The sequence below is a fragment of the Haliotis rufescens genome, unplaced genomic scaffold, assembly GCF_023055435.1.
Source record: "Haliotis rufescens isolate VD_foot unplaced genomic scaffold, xgHalRufe1.0.p SCAF_19, whole genome shotgun sequence".
Taxonomy (NCBI): Eukaryota; Metazoa; Mollusca; class Gastropoda; order Lepetellida; family Haliotidae; genus Haliotis; species Haliotis rufescens.
In genome coordinates, this window is record NW_025963879.1 from 20,379,749 (window position 1) to 20,394,717 (window position 14,969).

The 14,969-nt window shown below is 38.2% G+C and overlaps 1 protein-coding gene across 1 annotated transcript; it reads left to right on the forward strand.

Annotated features, from left to right (window-relative positions):
- Nucleotides 1-860: 860 nt before the first annotated feature.
- Nucleotides 861-13,354, forward strand: LOC124112838 (sodium- and chloride-dependent glycine transporter 2-like). The gene is made up of 14 exons (XM_046472996.2): nucleotides 861-1,071; nucleotides 1,220-1,351; nucleotides 2,055-2,243; nucleotides 2,989-3,094; nucleotides 3,589-3,721; nucleotides 5,632-5,766; nucleotides 7,687-7,790; nucleotides 8,640-8,764; nucleotides 9,369-9,481; nucleotides 9,894-10,022; nucleotides 10,233-10,332; nucleotides 10,660-10,760; nucleotides 12,252-12,419; nucleotides 13,069-13,354. Exons 1-14 carry the CDS (start codon nucleotides 861-863, stop codon nucleotides 13,195-13,197), a joined length of 1,875 nt encoding a protein of 624 aa, XP_046328952.2. The 3' UTR covers nucleotides 13,198-13,354.
- Nucleotides 13,355-14,969: the final 1,615 nt, after the last annotated feature.

Below are 14,969 nucleotides of genomic sequence, written 5' to 3' on the forward strand. Positions count from 1 at the left end.
TTGTCAACAGAGTGTCTTAATAAAATGGGATACATAGGCAAAACACGTTGTAGCTTCTGTTCTAATGAAAAAGATGTTGAACATATTTTTGGGGAATGCAACAAAGTGAGCTCCATCTGGCGAGACATGGAAACTTGGATACCTCAGAAAATACAAAGTTTTAAAAGCAGACCCAAAGAAAATGTTCTATTAAGTTATTTATCGAAACAAAACCCAGTTCTTTAAACGTTATCATTATTTTGTCAAAACGAATCATTTCCAGTTTTAGAAATAATAACTATCCACCAACATTTCAATTTTTACAGAAAGAGGTCACTGAATTATTTAAGTAAACAAAGCATACATCCGTCATAAGTTGTGATAGATACAATTTTAATAAGCTTGGTCAAGCTGTCATATTGTATTTCTTTGAATAAACTGTTATGCGAAACCTTGTAAATGCTGTAGAATTTAATTGGAACAAAATCATTTGTTTCTCGGTCAACGTGTTTGTAACATGTGCTTATCGATATAAATTAGCCAGTGTGTAACACATCATATGTTCTTGACAAATTGAAATGATCATTCTTTGTGCGTCAGGAAACTGATGCTTTATCAATTAACAGTAACACCACTGGCCTATATGTCAGTGATTTGAGATTAACGCTACTGTTTGCAGTATTCAAGTCATGTCATAATATACCAATGCACCGGAGTAACGAAAACGAATCTGGGTGTTATGACGATCCAAAGCATTACCCATGATGCTATCTCTGCGTGCCATTTTTGACGAATGCAAATACCTTTATCAGAGAAAATCCTCCATTTACTCCAATCACACTGAACCTCCTAATGCGTATATATTTCTTTGGTTTTCTCAGATGGATTTTCCTGGGAAAGAAGGGCGACGAGCAACTGAAGTGGTCCCGATTTCGGATTCAGGCGACAACAGCCATTCTAACAGCGATGAGGAGGAAGGAAGTCGGGGAACATGGGGATCTCAGATCGATTATCTGCTGTCTATTATTGGCTATTCTGTTGGCCCTTCAAACCTGTGGCGTTTTCAATACCTCTGCATTGTAAACGGTGGAGGTAACATTAGAATTATTAGCGAATCATAATCATTGACAACCAATGAGATGCCAAAGGATGCCAAAAGGATGTTTATCCAAATCAGATTTCTTTTATGTTAATTAAACGTTTTATATAATCATTATTGCCACTTCTTTGTTGTGTCTAGGCGCATTCGTCATCCCCTACTTCGTGTGTCTGATGCTTTGCGGGCTCCCTGTGTATTTTCTTGAAGCTGCCTTTGGTCAATTTTATGGGAAAAGCGCAGCTCATGTGTGGAGCATATGTCCTTTAATGAAAGGTATGCTTTTATTTTTGGCTGCATGATGCTCTGTTAGACCAAGGAATAACTAACTTGGGTGAAATAATGGTCTTCCAGATAATTATGTTAGTTATGGTGATTATTTTTACATGTATAATAAGCACTGGATACTTATGTCCAGGAAATGAAGATGCTTGTTTACCTGAACAAAAAAACCTAACATATCTGTCTGCAGGTCAAGGTCGTTGATCTTTTAGCATGCTGGATTGTTTTTCTTTTTAGTTAGCATCACTTTTTGATAGTGATTCATAAACATATGCTCATGATACAGTCGGAATCGTAAGTCGACTCTGTTTTTGGCAGATATATATTTCTTATATATATATGGATAGGATTTTATTGCTTTGATGTAGAGCTGTAGTTTTTTTGGGTCACAATTTTGGGGAAATCAAATGTTTACTTTTGGTGATTGATAAAAAAGGTGAAGAGAATTGAACTTGTGTCAGCATTTTTTATCTACACATGTACATCGTACAATTGCTATGATGTATTAGACATCACCTTCTCTGACCCGTAGACGCGGTATAGGGGAACCGCTGCCGTAGTTATTTTCGATGGATCATGTAAATGGATAAATATAGTTATTTTAAGTCAGTTCCGTCAAATATTTTTGGCTACAATTTGTGTTTTGGTCAGATGACCCTATAATGGAAAGATCAAGGAATTTTTATGTTCATGTCAGGTCTTGGAATCGGCATGCTGATTATGTCTGGTGGTTCTACGGTTTACCTTACTGTCAACTGTGCTTGGATGACGTACTACACTGTCACATCCTGCAGCGCTGTCCTTCCCTGGGCAGACTGTGGTCACTCCTGGAATACCGATGCCTGTGTTAGACGTGTTGAAGTGTTGACACAAAGGCCCACTGAACGTATGATATAAGCAATGTGCGGTAACAAAATACATTATTGAAATTATCATCATGTCAAGTCCTGTTACACTATTAGCAATGACAAGAGATTCGGGATATGTGTATGTTCTTACGTACATGAAACACTTCATTGGAAAGTTTGGGAACGGAGTGCACAAGTATGGTCCTTTGGCAAGCGAGAATCCTACGATCGTTGGTGCAATTTCCAGATTAGCCTTTATTACGACCTCTAGTTTGTCAGCACAATGACCATGCCCGTGGGTTTTACAAAAGTTGTAAACATTCTGCATCATTGGGGTCTTCCCTTCCAGTTTAAACTGACACACTGTTGTTTTACTTACATACGATCCGTAAATGCTTGTCTTAAGACTAGATCATTTACAGACCGCTGTATATAGCTGGAATATTGCTGAGTGCGGCGTTAAACAAAAAACAAACATAATATCCGACGTTCAACTCAACCCGCACTCTCACTCACTGGGAAGTAAGTATTGGTTTGATTTGACATAACCAGCACAAACAGTTCATTTCTGAAAGTGACATGATCTATAAATATGAAAGTATGCCTTTTCTTGGATTTGACGTATATCAGTATGTAAAACACAAAGGCTTATACGAAGTTTGAATTTAGAAATGTATAATTCTAACTGATGGTTAGATACTGCAAAACGCACTCAAAACTGATTATCGGTGACACATGCCACTCGGTTAATCCAGTGTTTGTTTATCTTCCTTTCATATCCAGACAACAAGTCATCCCTCCTGCTATACAATGGCACCAGAGAGTTTGGTGAACATCCATGGTTGAGAAATGACTCATTATCGCAGACGGCAGCTGAAGAATTCTGGCAGTATGTATATAAATATACACACATGATATTGGCCTATGATATTGCAACGCGTATGGTGATTTCAATACTAATCTGTGCTTCATGTGTGAATCATTGAGGAATTTAATATACAATAGGTATGCGACAGGTGGAATAACTGATCGATGTTGCCAAGTTGCACGTGTAACCTTTTCTTATGTTTTCCTAAGACACACCTTGACCTGGACATTTGTTTACCATTGTACAAATTAATGTATCCCTGTGCAAACTGTAGATACAGCAAGAATGCCTTTTTCGTGTTATGTAGAAACCTCTATAACCTTCTAACCTTATAATCTAATGTTCTGGAACAGGATCAAGTCTTCACATCATGAGGCTTTATTTGTTTCTATTTTATGAAGATTTTCTTCAGGAACATACTGATACTATCTACAACCACGTCCATGATCTTTGATAGGCAGTATCCACATGTTGTGTTCACTGATACAATATCACATACTGTGATATATATTCAGGTACAAGGTCCTTGGCATCAGTTCAGGATTGGATCACTTGGGGAGTATCCAGTGGGAATTGGCCTTGTGTCTCTTAGCTTCCTACATTCTCATATTCTTCTGCATTATGAAGGGGGTAGTGTCCGTCGGAAAGGTAAATAGTAGCTATCCTTAAAATTGAAAAGAAGTTTTTTGGCGCATGTACGCTTTAATTGTAGGGCTGTGATATATAACTGAAGAGTTTCGTAGCCTCAGTCACACAGATAATGCGACCGCGATGCAACCTCCTGGCGACCAAAGTATTTGACAATCGCAATGAGGTTTCAGAGGTCTCTGAAAGGTTTCACTGGGGTCGCTACAAGGTTTCAGAGCGGTTGCAAAACCCATTCGGTCGCAACCAGTCTTTTGAACATGCACAAAAGACTGGCTGCGACCGATTCGTTCACTCTGAGGTTTCATTGGTCTCCTAGAGGTCCCCATGTGGTGATATTTTAATTGCAGATTGGTTACCACTGCGCGGCGATCGGTTTCGTCTACACAAGGGTGTTGACTCTTTGCAACCTACTGGCGACCTATCGGTGATTGATCAGTGATGAGGCGCTGATCCACCGGCGCTTCATTGATGACTGGTTGCAGATCGGTTGCAAAATGGTCTCCAAGCGTGCGTCGATTATTCGCCATTGGGTTTGCAACACGTCACTGTCTATGAAAAGACCTGTCTGTGCATTACAGCATCATTTTGTCATAGGTACTCAGAGAGTTCACATCAATTATTTCCATTCATCACTATGGTCCATGAAGGCAGGAAAACAAAAGAACCAGACATTTTAGAAGATACAATAGAGACAAGACTCAAAGATCTTCTCCAATTAGTGTCTTCTTTGGTCAATCTGGGTGTGAGTTTTTGTACGAGTTCGTGAAATATGACTGGCTCTATTTTGATGTAGCACACGAAATCACCACTTTCTCTCTCCAACTCTGCCATCTGATTCTCATAGTCTCGAAGCTGTGGCCCTCTTGCGATCCAAGTTCTCAGGCAATACTGCCTTCGCCTTGTCCTTCTCATTCTTCTGTACACCACCATAGCAGCAACTGAAGCATTTTGATTTATTCTTTGCAGGTGGAGCAACTGCAACTTTTCTGCTGTTAACATCTTGACAACTTGAAGAGAAATGATTTGATTCAGAAAAGCATTTTTTTTGTATGCATTATGTTTTGTTTGGTGATCGATTGACAACAAGTCACCGACCAGTCCCCATTCAGTTGCAAGAAGTCACCGAAGATTCGCTGACTAGTCACCGATCAGTCTCAACCTGTTGCAAACATCTACGGTGAACAGTTGCCAATCAATCACTGACAAGTTGCAAAACCTATCGTTTTCGCATTGTTTGTGTGACTGTAGCACAGACCAAATCGACCAATTCTAATACGAGTGAGGGGGCACGGGTAGCCCAGTCATCTAAGGCGCCGCGATTCGCTGTGCAGAGTTGCGTCCCTTGGGCACGCCAGAAACCTATGATTGTGGGTTTGAATCCCGGTTCGCCCCTATTATGTTTCTAGGTTTGACCATACCCGTGCTTGTGGGTTTCACCTTGGTAAACGTCTGAGAATTGCATCACTTCGGCCTTTCCTCCCACATTAAGCTGACACGCCGTGATATAACTGGAATACTGTTAAAAGCGGCGTTAAACCAAACACTCACTCACTCTAATACTGTGGAGCTATACTGATTCCTTTCCCTATCCCTTTGATGAGAAAATAACAGGGGAAACGGCAGCTGGGTCTATAACATGGCATTCACGGGAATGTAGCCAACATAAAATTATTTTAGTATGAAAATCAGGAAACGTAACCACCGTATGCATATTTTTTCCATGCATTTAAGGATTAAATGTGTGTGTGTGTGTGTGTGTGTGTGTGTGTGTGTGTGTGTGTGTGTGATATCCCCGCGTAAACGATAGACCATGGAGACGATCTGAGAGTCATGTCAGGGATGAGGTGTGTAAAATAGATGTCATATCACTGTATCACATATATACGAACATTTCCACTGTTTTCTCTCAGGTAGTTTACGTGACGGCGACACTGCCATACATTTTCCTCACCGTCCTGCTTATCCGTGGTTTAACCTTACCTGGAGGACTTAAAGGCGCTCTGTTTTTCATCAACCCAGATTTCAGCAAATTACTGCAGATACAGGTGAATAAATAATAATGTGATGGCTTGGAAATGTTTATCCTTTATCTATATCTTTATAATAATTATTAAATTGGGAACTGACATCATTTCTCGCTCATGTGTAAATAACAATTCTTTGGGAAACCTGAAAACTGTTGTTCCTTTAAACAACTCATACTAATATTGATACAATCTCAGTATAACAGATCTAAGGGTTCGCTACCGCTACACAAAGAACTAATCAATCAGGACATCCCATTTGAGGTCACGTGAGAACGTCCTTTCGCAAATTCTGACCGATCAAAACTGCACACACAAGTCGACATTAGCCAATCAGAAAGCAGCTTTCTCAAGGTTTACGGCACCAGTTTCAAACTAGTCCAGACAACACTGAAAAATTCAAAATTTGAAAACTGAAGAAAAGAACATTTTTTAATGCCTGACAGATTAGCCGAGATTGTATGGCAGTACTTCCCAAGGGCTATGGAAAGTCGGTTCCGTCTCAAATGTTTATCCCATTGAAGCGAGAGGTAGATGATGAATTTGACAGAATCAGTTGTACAGCCTTTTACTGTCGTTCGGAATACCCCGTGTCCACCTTTTCGAGGTTGCATGATTAGAAAACACATTCTGACTGTCACTTTATCAATCTAGTATGCAATGCTCTGATTGGGCGGATGAAAAGTCGTTCTGTCGTGAACCGTAATGGGATGTCCTCAGATCTTTGTTTAGCGATAGCGAGAACTGTTACGAGTCTAGCTCAAATTAAAACAATGAGTTAACCCAGAATTCTATGCATAAAAGAATTCAGCGTGAAACTAACCAAAAAAAAAAAAATGTTATGCAATTAACAATTGTATCATAAAATAAATAGATTTACAAATTACTGCAAAGTAGTTACAGTGGCAGTACATGATAGAGTGGCAATACAAAAGTCAATGGCAGAACAACTACAAGGGCAGTATAACATACAATATCAGTGGTACTAGCATTAAATAATATTCGCCATGCAGCAACAGTGGAATCTCAAGGTCTCGCATTTCGGTAAACCTAAACTTACCCCTCAATCGCGATCTAAAATTACCTGCCCTTGATTTTCATTACTATTTTATGGACCAATCAAACGAGATAAGGAAAAGGAAAATGGGTAAGGGAGATAACTCGTTTTGTCTAGAAACGAAAGGCACTGCCAGTATAAAGGTCATGAAGACATCCCTAACCTTTAAAAGAATTTTGAGGGCTTTCTTTAGCGTCTCTGTCAGTTTTTCAAAATTTTGAATTTCTCGCAATCTCTTTCGTAATCAATGGGGCTGGCTGTCATGTTGTTGATATCGAAAAATGTTGATTGATTCATTAGACTAAGCGTAGCATAGCCAATCAAATTTGCTGACGGGAATCAAGGGCGGGTTATCTAAGATTGAGATAACTACGGGAATGGATCCAGGGGCTAGTGTAGGTTTACCGAAATGCGAGCCCCGGAGCTATAGAGGATGCAACAGTGGTCAAGCTGACAAAATATACCTAGGCTGCATATTCAGGGTGAAAACGTGATCATCACACAACCGCTGGTCTTGTTGTAATGTGAGTCGAGTGAGGCAGCTCTTTCTCCCCTTATATAATCAAAATACCTTCTGGAAGGTTCTATGCTGTCCTAAGTCTAGCTGTGCGAGATGATTCCAGATTACAATCGACTCCAACAGCATGTAGATATAGTAATTTCCACACCACTGCTTATATTAGATAGCACTACATTCCTGACAACTTACCATTGTCAAAACATAAAGACTGGAATGTAATCTCAACAGAAACAAATATAATACAATAACAACATTATGTAACAATAAATTACACTGCCATATATACATAACTAAGATCTGATTTTAATGAGACTGAAATTCGATATGATTTTGAGAATGTCTGAATTCCCACCAACTGTTGTAGGTGTGGTTGGAAGCCTGTGTGCAGGTGTTCTATTCACTCGGCCCGGCGTGGGGAGGCATTATATCACTGGCGAGCTTCAACCCATTTCATGCTAACTGTCTCAGGTGATACATTTCTTTATCAAATCTCTTTTAACAGTTATCATATGAGTGTCATAACTTTATATGGATACAAAGTTACAGCTGCAAGAACAAATGTCGGGGAGAAACCGATACCTGTTCTCGTATTTGTTCATTATGTACAGATAAGTACTGTCACGAGTCCTCTATCAGTCACGAGCAGTACCCCATTTATTCACTTGTTCCCATACTCGAGTCCCATGAAATAAGCTGCCAACCCCCTTTTGGCAAGCAGTCTATTTAGAGGGTGTTAATTTCATGTTTTTTCGATATTTCTACAGTAATTTCACGTCCACTCCCACCCTTTCCTCAATGCTTTTGAGATTTGCGTGAAGTAGTATTCGGGATTTTATTTATAATATTGTGTATTATTGTACAACATGTAACCAAATGACAAATCCCCTTAGATCAGTGCTTTGGGCAATTCACTCGATCATATAGACAGCAAATATTAATTTGTCAATGCAAGAGAATAACCAGTCTAGATTATCCGTTGAAACAGACTCCATTTGGCGTTGAGGGCAAAATTATATGAATGACTACTAAAAATCAGTGATGACACCAGGTGTTTGCGAAAAGAGTAATCACATGGCATCCACAAAGTTCTCAACAGCTAAAGAACATATGATATCAAGTGATATTAACTTCATTTGCAATCTCTCCTTTAATGGATCGTTTGAATAAGCCTTTCAATCAGCTTAGCTGATATGACGCCTTTATTAGTTACAGTTTAAAGTAAATCTATTTCCATCAAATCATTGTGTTTGAGGGTATATATATGATGTGATATTTGCTGCTGTTGTTGGCTGTTGAATATTCACCTTGTATTTGAAGGAATTCAATCATCTGTACTTTGGTTTGTGGAGGAACAAGCATATTTGCAGGTGTGGTGACATTCTCCGTTCTAGGATTTATTTCTAATAAAGCTGATGTTCCCATCACAGATGTCTTATCCTCGGGTATGTGTTTATTTCTGTTGATTTAAAAATGAATTTTACAAGAAAAATACCTTACCGTTACCTTAATTATGAACGCTGTATTAAAACTTTACTTTTATGCAGAATAATTTGATTTCGAAATTAATGTGAACCACCGGGAGAAAAGGGACCTTTTGGGTGCTCCGACGTCATAAAGAAAGACGTTTGACGTCAACTTACTTCCGTATAAATCGCCATGTGTGCGAAGAGTACAAATACAGCTTATTTGTAGTTTGTAACGTAATAAAATCATTATTTCAAAGAGTATTCGGCATACATGTCTACTTTCAATTAATCAGACATTATATCTAAAAACTGCAATCATTACACAAAGAGTTATACGTCTGAAATGGGACTTTGCAGAAAATTAGTCCAAATGTTTGACGCCATCCATCTCTGCAATTAATATGAATTGAAACTTATGAAGTTTGTATTTGTGGCCATAGGATACTGGAAGTTTAGCATCTAATGAGAAGTCAAAATGTGATGTTTCACTCACAAGGTCACTTATTTGATTGTTGGTCACATTTGATGATTGTTACCATCCACTTGACTGTCCCAAACAAAATGTTGATTCACTTTCTAGGCCCAGGACTTGGTTTTGTTATTTACCCAGAAGCCTTGGCTCAGCTTCCGCTTCCTCAGCTGTGGAGTCTCATGTTCTTCATTTTGCTTTTTGTCTTGTCACTGGATTCGCTGGTGAGAAAATAAATGACAGGAAGGATGAAACAACAATATATTAAATTCATCATATTATAAAAAAAACACATCTACGGCATACATACGTACATAAAACAAACACGAATATATAAATCTGGGTAGGTTGCAGTATTTGGGTCCATACACCGGAAGTTTCTTTTCGGATGTTAAACTCATAGAACACTGTTCATAAGACTGTTTGGCGAGTTCCACGATATGTTCTTGGCATTAACTTTGAACATGGTCATTCTAAGTGTACTGAAAACGATTAAGTTGTTCAAAAGCTGAATGTGATCTGTCGTTATAATATCTGTGAATTTATCCTCATGCAAAATAAAATAATGTCTGACAATGAACTGTGGAAAAGAAAAAGTAACAAACATGATGTTTTATGTTTGATATCGCCCAATAGTTTGGAATGGTGGAAACTGTAATATCGGCCATCATGGATGAATACCCTTTTCTGCTGAAGTGGAGAATGTCTGTCAATGCTGTGTATTGTGCCGTATCCTTCCTGCTCGGGCTCATATTCATCACTGAGGTTTGAAACAAGACCTTTGTGTTACCTTTTTTTGTTTCACTGTGAAGTTATTTGCATTTATAAGATAAAAGATATTCTCCCCATGAATAACTTGAATAATCGTCTCACATAAATAAATCATGAAATTCTGTGTATAAATGTTTTTTTCATGTCATATGCATATACTCTAAAAAGGGTTCTTGAACAAGGTTTAACCTAATCATTTTTCAGGGCGGAATGTACGTTTTCCAACTGTTTGACTGGTACTTTGGGGCCATGTTCCTCATCTTTGCCGGTTTCTTTGAGTGCATAATTCTGGCATGGGTCTATGGTAAGACTCTGATGGATGTGGGTTTGGTCCAAAACACATAGATGATAGTTTGGCACAATATGCATAAAATGTGCAAAATGTTATGATGTTTAAAACAAATAAACATGTTTATATGTTACTGCATTTGGAATTTTTTTGTAGATAATTAATGCAAATACTACTTGTAAGCATGGAGAGGGCTTAAGTGGCTATTCTAGTCTTTTGTTTGACAAATGCATACTTGTAATGTAATTTACTCCAAAGCCATTTCCCAGCCCTTTAAATTAAATTTTACTTTACATAGTATTCCTTACAGAAAAATGTGCATTCCTTGTATTTTCATTTCAGGAGTAAATCGTGTCAGTGCCGACATTGAACTGATGATAGGGAGACCAGTCCCATTTTTCTTCAGAATCTCTTGGTGTTACATCACACCTGCTATGCTTTTGGTGAGGTTCAGTTACTAAATAATCACTCATAATATCTTCCGGAAGTATTGTTATGGACTGTTACATAGATTGAAGGTAATTTCATTTTTTGTCATTCTTATCGTATCATGATATATTAATATTTTGAAGAGAATTTCCTCATACATCATTCTTATCGTATCAAGATACATTAATACATGTAGCAGACTTTGTATAATGCATGACGTATGGCGTGTTGAAGTAGTCTTCACTGGTAACTCAGAGAATACAACATACATTTATGTATTTATCACCATCAGAGACAATGGTATTTCAGTTTGATTGTTTCAAGGGCACTGCCTCGACTTGTTTTAGCCTGGTTGCATTTAGTGATGACCAAGCATTTGTCTGGATATTCTTGATATTTGTTTAAAAATACAACCATTTTATGATATAAGGATGTGAACCGTCAGCTACTATATACGTGTATGTGTTTACAGAGGCATGTAAGGGATGGATTTCAATTTGATATCAAGGTTATATAAATGCTATTGACGGTTGAACAAAAAAGTTGTTGCTAATGGGGAGTCATAGCATAGCTCAAAAGTAGCTTATTGGTCCGAATTGAACATGTTAAATAATGTACTTCATATATTGGAGATAAGATGGCGAAAAAGTAACATTTCTGTTACGTGCCGATTCCCAAATTGAAACAATATGTTAAACCAGAAATCTGTACGTAAAGGAACGTAGTGTGAAACCAGCAAACAATGAACAAATAGTATACAAAATTAACTAGGTTTACAAATGAAGACCAATTACTGCTGACTGGTGATTATCAGAGTAAAAGTAGAACTGATGGTTATGAGCAATGGAAATATAGACGGCAGAGAGTTATTTAGCAATGATTGGTAATTTGCGATGGACAAATGGAAGTCAGCTGGGTTTAATAAGGCTTAAAGGGAGGGGAGGGGGAAGATAATGCGTCAGATAGATGGTGACAGAGTAATTAACCAATAAGTCCCAAGCACTAGGCAGATATGTTTCCTGGTCACGGTTCGTGGCTGGATGGTATCTGCTGATGCCAATGGCCTTTTGTAGTTTTCTTTGACGCCAGTTGTTTTTGATGGTGGACAAGGCCTTGGTAGCTTCCAGCATGATGGTATGGACTGGGTTCATGATGACGTGTTCCAAAATCCCAAGATAAAACAAGCCATCATCGCCACCCTCACCAGACGTGCCAAATCCATTTGCCATCCTGATGGCCCCAGCAGTGAATTGAACCAACTCAAGCAAACCTTCACTTCCCTAACTGTTGGCTTCTCGCTAATGTTTCCACTTTGTTATCTTATCACTTTTGTCGTTTTAACATGTACATTTATATGCTCTCTGCATCTTGGCATTCATTCACCTGATGAAAGAGGAAGCATTTACCCCGAAATGATAGAGAAGCTGACATCCACAAATTCTCTCTCTTATGTGTATCACTTCTAAATGCCAATCAAAGGTTTAATATTTACTTTGTCGTTTCAGATAATATTCATCTCCACCCTGGTCCAGTACCAGCCTCCAACATATGGCACATATGTTTATCCCAACTACTCTGCTTCTATTGGATGGTGTCTGGCATCCATTCCATGCATTCCAGTGTTCCTAATGATGTTTATTGCTATCTACTCGGAGGAAGGGACCATAATTCAGGTACTTCCTTTTATGCACATTCTTAATTAGGATTTGATGTTCAACTTAGTATTCTTTGCAGTCATGTAAAGTTAATGACGGGAAATGATGTAAATTCATTTGGGGAAAAGGTTTCAGAAAATATACTTGTTTGCACAAAAGGGCGGGGTTAGATAACGCATGGCATCCTAGAACCTATCCACACTATGACATGGAACTGCAGAATTCTTGACGACACCAAGAAGAATATCCAAATATTTTGATCCAAAAAAGTGCCGCCTAGCAAGCATCTACATGACAGCTAATGTGGCTATCCTAGCGGCCTGTATTCAGTTGAGTGTGGTCAGGAAAGTAGTAGCAAAGGGTTATGAGTACACACTCAGTACATGTATAAATTTTGACCTCCCGATAACCATTTAAAGAGGGTTCAGTGACAAACTTGAGTTACTGCAAACATATCCTACTCAGGAATTCCCCCCAGAGGTGTTTATAAATGAGTCGTCACAAGTAGGAAATATAAACAGTGGAAAATTGCTGATATATTTTTACAGCACAAAGTAAGTATTTAATATGACCCTAAAATTTCCTGGATTACAGCCTCGTGAGACTTCGTTTAATTTAGTGTTAATCTATTATGTTCAAGGTAGTATCTTATGCTTGTACTTTACAGAGATTCAAGAAATCACTGAAACCGAACAGTTCCTGGGGCCCTGCCGAATTGATGTTCAGTGAATCAAACGTCAACCGACACAGAAACATGTCTGCTGGAGACAACTTAGTTTCAATGACATCTTGTTAACAGCAGTGTCCTGATTAAGGTTTTCGAATGTACAACTTTTAGTATAAAATTTAACCTTTTGATGATATTTGTATGAAATATTTTACTTTTCAAATTACGATATGTGTGCATTCGACAATGCATGCATGCACATGTATGACTTGTTCCATTTGTGATAGGTGTTGAGGAATATTATCAAGAATAAAAGTCAGTCAATTAGTTCTGAGACAGTTCCCGTTTAAATTACATTTGGGGAAACTGAAATAAAACATTCCAATTGGTAGATACCACGAGATGTATCGCATGTTGTTTGGAACATTACGCCCTTTTCATTCACCCTCGATGCAGATAATGAACAGGTGTTTGTGTTTAGAATACATTAAGCGATAAAACCATTTCTGTATTCATATGAAATCACTTCTAAAAGCAGAGTCCATTGTATTATTCCGACTATATTATGAGCATATGTTGTGCTTATGGATCATTATGAAATGGTGATGGTACCAGGTGTTCGCGAAAATTGGAGCGTATTCCGCCAACCGGTACTCAACCAACATCACAAGGTTTGTCACATATGGTGGAATGCTTTCTTCGTGGTCCCAGCCAGCTGTCATCCAAAGTCTAGCTGCCCTACATAAATAGATTGTAGTTGCCACTTGCAAGGAATCAAATAACATAACCATTATATGCAAGCATCACTACATTAAGTGTGTGACATATCAAATAAATGCCACATACATATATATATATATATATGGCCTTATTGCAAAATGAGGAAGAATCCTGCCGAAAAACACCAGAACCAGAAGACTATATACCAAAGTTCCATAAACACCCGTACAAAGAGAGGTATTTTGTAGGGTCAAGGGAAATGTACCACCAAATCCCTCTATTAAAGATAAACAATAATGCTCAAGACTGTCATGGGAGGACTTTCTATGTATTCCCAGAACGTACTGAGACAAGTCGATTCTCAAAAAGCTCAAAGGATTAACTTTTATTTTTGCAAACTCAGAAATTCTGTCAAAACATTTAATTTTTCCACTCTATACACCACTATAACACAAGACAAACAAAATATAAAACATTTTATTATTTGACATAGGAATTTACTGCGATAGAACGATGTCATGAAGTTCCCCATTTCCTTGTTTGACATTGTCAGCCAAGCAAAGCGTCTGTCGTTATTCCTGTTTCTCAGCTTTCATTGTCAGCTCTCGAGTGTCAGATACTGTCCGGAGTTTGACGCGGTTCTCAGCGGAAGTGCTGTATTTTACCGTTCTACGCATGTAGATTGTTGAATACCTTCCTCGCAGTCAAATATAACCAACAAATATACAGACTAATATGTAAGTAATAAACTATTAACAACGTGTTAAATGTTGTATGTCGCCATTCTGCCGATTTTTAGGTACGTCTCGCCCTTCGCGGTAATGTACATCTAGTGGGAGCCAGCCCCAAAGGGGTCACGGTCAGCTTCTGCTCTCTTCAGTTTAGTTGTCATGCGGCACGAGGCAGGTTTCAATAGCAGCGATACAGTTTTCTTTTGTACTTTAAGGACCCCATGGGCCCAACCATATGGTCTACCCTCAATGAATGATAATAATTATTATTTTAAAAATATTGTTTTCCTAAAATGTTTCTTGACAAATACCAAAGAATGTTTGAATTCTGCTGTTGATATGTGTAAGTTTCAGAAATAAAGCAGGGTAGCAAACAGCACCTTTCCAGAAATTTGCTGATATAGGTATAGAGTATAACTAAAATACTTAAAAGTTCTCTTTTCGAAATTA